At 42.0% G+C, this 6,820-nt stretch overlaps 1 protein-coding gene across 1 annotated transcript in view; it reads left to right on the forward strand.

Annotated features, from left to right (window-relative positions):
* The window catches only part of RPS6KA2 (ribosomal protein S6 kinase A2), a 361,817-nt gene that overhangs the window by 316,332 nt on the left and 38,665 nt on the right, over positions 1–6,820 (forward strand). The window contains exon 14 of the mRNA XM_019527256.1: positions 1,451–1,576. Coding sequence (XP_019382801.1) covers positions 1,451–1,576 — 126 coding nt within the window. The remainder of the gene's footprint in view (positions 1–1,450; positions 1,577–6,820) is intronic.

The raw sequence follows: 6,820 nt of genomic DNA on the forward strand, positions 1-6,820 counted from the left end.
TCTCTGGTCTCCTCCCCCCTCCTCCACCCCCCCGACCCCTTACTTACCAGCACTGGAGCCAGGGTCCAGCTCCCTGTTGCTGGCATGCTGACTGCCCTTCGTGGGCAAGCAGCATGCTTCAGCAGCAGGGCAAGTGCTAACCATAGAGATGCTCTGGCAGCCAGAGCATCTCTGTGGAGGACCCAGCCTCCAGTTGCCTCAGGGCATGGTCAGGGACCGTTCCCTTCCCCGCTTTTTTTCTCTGCAGGGTTTTTTGACCCCCTGGATATCTAGGAGTCTAATTTTGCCCCTGTGCTGCAAATTTGCAGCACAGGAAACATTTTCTTGTTCTTGCACGTGCCTCTTGCAGCGTCCCAAAGGGGTTTGAGACACTGGAAGAGGCACTTGTGGGCTCATCTGGACGTGCCCCTTGGGTGTATCCCATCCAGTCCCATGGACTTGTACATGTCCAGCTTTTCTAAATAGTCTCTAACCTGTTCGTTCACCACAGTTGGTTGCTCACCTCCTCCCCAGACTGTGCTGCCAGGTGCAGTAATTTGGAAGCAGACCTTGCCTGTGAAGACTGAGGTGAAAAAGGCATAGAGTACATCAGCCTTTTTCACATAATCTATCACTAGGTTGCTTCCACCCTTCAGTAAGGGGCCCACAACTTCCCCAACCTTCCTCTTATTGCTGACATGTTTGGCTGCCGCTCCTACAGCTGCAGCATGAGGCCACTACTGTTACATGGCATGGACTCCCCAGAGAACCACCATTCTTGCACCCCTTCTACACCAACACCCAATCCCCTTTTCATGTCTGATGTACTGGTCTGCTTTCTGCTCATTGCCTGATCTGCTGTTCTGTTGTCTGTTCCTTACCCTATTTGCCACTGTGCCGACTGTCCTCTCCATGATCTGCTGCTTGCCACACATAGAGTCTGCCTGTGCCACTTGTAGCATACATGCCACAGATTGGCCACCCCTTGTATAGCTGATTTGACACATGTGGAACTACACTGAAATCTACACCAGACAAGGATCCAGCCTGGAAAGTATTATAAAAACATTTCTATTGTCATGAGAAATAGCTGTAGGCTGGGTTGTTTGAAAAGTACCTAGAAGTTTTAGACACCCACTTCCCACCAATATCTAATGGGAATTTGCTATCCAAATTCTATAGCTGGCTTGGGAAATCCTAGCAATTGTTTCTAGATACACAGGTGTGTGTTACTTGGGAAAGAAACTGAGAAGGAAGAACTCCATGTTTGTTTTGATAGCAGCCAAAAAGTTTTTGTTTTACTGAACTGAACTTAAACAATATAATCCCTAAGAAAAGTGGATTTTGGAAGCTGGATAGAGAGGATAAAGTGCACCAAACCCTTTATAATGGTTGTCCTAGATTATCCTGTTACGTGCAACCAGAAGATTTGTCTTCTGATTATTCTTGTTTTACTCTTCTTTCTCTACAGCAGTTACATGGGAACAATGTTCACTTTACAGATGGATATGAAATCAAGGAGGACATAGGAGTCGGCTCCTATTCAGTATGCAAGAGGTGTGTGCACAAAGCAACAGAGGCTGAGTTTGCAGTGAAGGTAAGAAATCACCCTGCCAGATGTAAATATGTGATCAAGGCTGCTCCATGACCCTGGGCATCATTTTGCCCAGTGAATTTTGTTGTGGGGATTTTTTTCCAGAGAGATATATTAGAAGATGATATTAAGGTTCGTTCTTCTACCTTAATTTCATCAAGTAAAAGAGACCACTCAGTATGTATATTCATGTTTACTTTATGGTTAGTCATTTCAGCCACTCTCCTTGTTACATGTCTGGATGAGATATTTTAACAGAATATAAACTGAAGTAGCTCCAAATAAAGGATAATTCATTGTAAAATACAGCCCCTATAAACACAACATAACTTTGCTTCTCTTTCTCTGTAGTCCATTTAACTTTAATGGGCTCCTGTCCTCATTAGAGATGTTTGCACAGTGAAATACACTGCACTATCATGGTCACCTGTGAATAATCAGGTTGCCTTTTTTTAATTGGTATTCAGCCGACCTATCATTGCACAGGGGAAAACAATGGAGTGAATCAACAGAGAATCAAAATACTAACTCAGAGGAACTTAGCTGCACATTTAAGAAAAATCTAGGGACTTTAAGCTTTGTAGAGCAGTAGTGTAACAATAGAGTCGCAGTACACAGCTGCAGCAAAGAAAGCTAGCAAGTTGCTAGGGTGTACACATAAGGGAATTCATTTCTAAAATGACATAAAAGTCCTTCTGTATAATTCCTCAGAAAGGTCACACTTGGAGTATTAGGTTGCGCATCTGTTGCCTGTATTAAGTAAAGGATATCCAGGTGTTAGAGATAGCATAATATGAGGCCAGCAAGCCTGCCTAATGATATAAAAGGTTTATCTTTAGAGGAAAGGTTCCAAATATTAAACATTTTTAGCCTCTGGAGAAAAAAAAACAGATACTATGTAAAAGCTCATATTGCTCTAAAGCTTCAGAGCCACTTCGGCTGGATCAAAGTGGGAAACCGATCTGGAGCTCCAGATTGGATCGCTGGCGTCCGAAGCAGCCAGATCCGAAGCCAGATTGTATAGCTGCTTACTCGCAAGGACCTAATGAAAATCATTCTTCTTAGATTTTTTTGCAGTTATTGATTAAGATTGACCTTCTCTTTGCTTCCTAACCCAGTGAGTTCATAAGGAAAAATATACCATTATATTCTATAATAATAATGGTTATAATATACAAATGTTCCAGATATCTGGTGCTACTTCATTAAAAGGCTGTTTGTTACGGTGGTATGTAGGCATTTTATGAAGTGCCATGACATCCCACCACTGGAATGACAGATCAACAGTGACAGAGTTAAAAAATAGGACTGTGAAATCATTGTGGGAAAATGCAAATGATGCCACTGAATTAATAATTTCTCCCAGTTGTACAGAGAATAAAATATGCTATGCCGCATAGTCACTGTTAGGGTTTACTTACTGTGGCTGTGTAGGAATATATTGAGTTAGCAAAGAACTGAGACAGAATAACTGAGTCAGAGCTACAACTAGAATATCCACCCTGAAAAGTGAAAACCTCCCTAACCCTGAAGCAGGACTTATTTACTAAGATGTATAGCATGTCTTCCCTTTTCCCCAGTCTTGTTGAGATGCCTTTTCTGTCCTTATTTAGCCTGGTGGGACCAAGTTTGGAAAGGTTTCTGGGTGTGTAAGGAAATTTCTATCCTTTGTCTTTATTCTATCTCATTCCAAAGTTAGTTCATTTCTTTGCAAAATGACTTCCAGAGGTACATATTTTGGCACCGAGTTTTGAAGTATAAATAAATGTCACTCACTTCTCTGAGGTCATTTGGGGAGACACTGGCAAAATGAAGGTATGTGGGGGAAAAAAAGCACCCCTCATTTTACAGATCTCTGCTTTGTTTCAGATTCTTCTTTTAAAATATCGATCAGGCTTACAAAGGCCGGTAAAGTAGATGCACAGTTATATTAAACAGCAAAGAGCACTTTTTATTTTTAAGCATGCCTGTAACTGAGGTCAGAAGCAAAGGAAAATCAGATCAAACTGTTTAAATTAGTTCAATGCTTGGAGAAAATAAGTCTCTTAAATAAAAAGCAATGCTAGAGCAAGTGAGAGGAATGTTGTATTGAAGAAAAACAACTGATACGAAATCCTAAATAACAGATTGAGTGCTATGTTTTGGGGAAGAAAGGAAATACCACAGTCTGGAGCAAATGGCAAATCAGATGTCAGAAAGTGTGTAGGAGATTTGATACAGTTAATGGTCTTGAAGAGGTTTATTTTCTTCAAAAACTGTTCCTGATTTTAAGCTTGGATCCCCACATACAATACAGAGCTAGTTTCTCCAGTGTGCCAGTCATTCTCTGGCACAAGCTGAAATAAAACTGCCAAGGAGCTAGCTTTATCTCCCTGATTCTAGGAACTTGGTTCTGGCCCCTGAGGTCCATTAGCAGAGAATAGCCAAAGCAGAGAGGTGATGCAGCTGTGACCTCCTCTGTCCCAACAGGCCAACTACAGCAGAGGCTGCCAGGGTTAGTGGTATAGGAGCCAGCTAGGCAATTCAGTGCCAAATACGGACTGTCCGATACTAAAGATAGCTCCTGTTGGCAACATCTGATGGCTCTTCAGTCCTTTCATAGGAATGGAGCCAGGGAGAGTGGCTGGACCACAGGAGAGAATCTGTCTGAAAAAGGGTAAGGTAGAAATGGTCCCAAGTTATGCCCCTAGATCTTGAGAACTTAAAGCAGGAACCATGGCTGAATTCCATTCCTTTCTCCTGCCTCTGTAAGTTGTCAAACCAATGTCCTGGTTCCAGACATTCCCAGTACATGAGAAGGTCTGGATTAAAAGCCAAACTTTGCTGCCTGGACACATCTCTGGATAAATGAGATTTCTGTTTAGATAAAACACTGATGGAAGCACTGTGAATCCAGCCTATATTAAGTTTTAATATATGTTTTCACATTTTTTATGTGTTTTATATATGTTTTTATATATTTTATACAATAAAAGTGAAGAAGCCATCAATAGAGGGAAGTCATTAACCCACCAGAATGACAGCTATTATTGCAAAGTTCATGTAGATGAGCACTCATGTAGATGAACACCCAAAAACATTTATTGAATTGGTTGCTGAGTGAACTGTATTAGGTCCAGCTTATGTGGGAATTATTGTTAGCTTATTTTCTCCCTTCCATTAATGTTCATGGTCATGATTTGCTGGTTTTCAGATCTAAGTAGATATGTAAGCATTTTTATTTAAAGGCTAGAGAATACACAGTAAGATTTAGATCACTACATAATTTTCTCCTTATAACCTGCAGCCATATCAGGGGTTCATTTCTAAATGCAAAAAGCAGTGAACAACTTTGAAGATAAATATAGTCTTCTAAGACTGTCTAGAGGCTGGTACACTTACTTGGGATTTTTTTTAACAAAACTGATATTTAAATGCCTGTTTACTGAAGCAGAAGAAAGCAAAATTCTGCCCAGAGTTTCCTGAGTCTCCTTGATAGTCAAAGTGTGGTATTATTTGGACATTTTCTCTCTATGACACTGGGAGGTGTCTCATTAGAGTGAAGCAGACTATAAACTCTTCAAGGGAGAGATCACATCTTTTTTTATCTGTCTGTGAAGCTCCTATCTTACATAAAATCATAGAATGAATGAATGAATGAATGAATGAATGAATGAATTATCTAGTAAGAAATATTACAACAAATTCACTAGGCAAGCTTGAGTTGGTTCTGGTTGGCCCTTATCCTGTCAGCTCAGCGGTGGAGGTAGAGGCCTGTCCACATGGCAAGCCCTACTGGCTTCAAGGAAGCTCTGCCCAGGGGTCAGGAGTCCATTTGTATATGGAATGATATAAGATAAGGGCCACAAGTAAGAATAATCTCCCTCTCTCATTTATTATTATTATTTTTTAAATTTAACAGTGGAACAGGTTTCACAAGAAATTAGGCTAATCAAGTGTGGATTAGTCTACTACTGGACCAGCTCATGCCAAATTACATATTTTCCAGTATTTCCCCAGGAGAAGTTATTTGTCACCCTTGACCTTCACAAGACTTTCACCCCAGCCCTTCATCTTCACCCCGGTTTTTGAAACAAAAGCTGTTTCAAAATGCACTGATATTTTTTCTTGCAAAGCAGATATAAAAATTAAAACACTGACCAGGAAAGCCAAGGCTATGACTGAAATCCAGCTGGCTACACATATCAAGGACAATAAAAAGTCCTTTTTTTGGATATGTGGGGAGCCAGAGGAAAAGCAAGGGTAACATTGGACCCCTGCTTAACCATATGAGACAACTGACAACCGACGCCCAAGAAAAAGCCAACCTGCTTAATGGGTATTTTGTGTCAGTTTTTCACCAGCCCAAAGGGATGGCCCTGCTCAATATGGCACAGGACGGCCAGGGCGAGGGAGAGTTGGTACCCTTCATCAACGTAGACCATGTGAAGGAACACCTTGAGATCCTGGACACATTCAAGTCAGCTGGTCCTGACAGTTTACACCCCAGGGTACTTGAGGAGCTGACAAGTATCATAACTCAGCCCCTGGCATGGATCTTCGAGAACTCCTGGCACTCAGGCAAAGTGCCCGAAGATTGGAAGAAGGCCAATGTGGTGCCTATCTTCAAGAAAGGGAGGAAAGTCAATCCAGGGAACTACAGGCCCTACCTGACCTCAATCCTGGGGAAGATCTTGGAAAAAAATATAAAAGAGACCATTCTTGATAAACTGGCTGATGGCAACATCCTGAGGGATAGCCAGCATGGGTTTGTTGCAGGTAGGTCTTGCCTGACCAATCTCATCTCCTACTACAACCAGGTGACATATCACCTGGACAAAGAAGAGATTGACATCATATATCTTGATTTTAAAAAAGCATTTGATTTGGTATCTCAGGATCATCTCATAGAAAAACTGGCCAACTGTGGCCTCGGCTACATCCTCTGCTGGCTGGGGAATTGGCTCCGAGGTCAGACCCAGAGAGTAGTAGCTGACAGAAGTCAATCATCTTGGTGTGCCATGACCAGTGGGGTCCCCCAAGGCTCCGTCCTTGAGCCTATACTGTTTAACATCTTCATTAATGATGTGGACGTTGGTATCAGAAGGGGACTGGCCAAGTTTGCCGATTACACCAAACTTTGGTGTAAAGCATCCACACCCGAGGACAGGATGGTAATCCAGGCCGACCTTGACAGGCTCAGAAAATGGGCAGACAAAAACCTGATGGCAAAAAATGCAAGGTTCTCCACCTTGGGAAGAAAAACCT

Source organism: Gavialis gangeticus, unplaced genomic scaffold (assembly GCF_001723915.1).
Source record: "Gavialis gangeticus isolate Ggan-Ray unplaced genomic scaffold, GavGan_comp1, whole genome shotgun sequence".
In the NCBI taxonomy this organism is placed as follows: domain Eukaryota; kingdom Metazoa; phylum Chordata; order Crocodylia; family Gavialidae; genus Gavialis; species Gavialis gangeticus.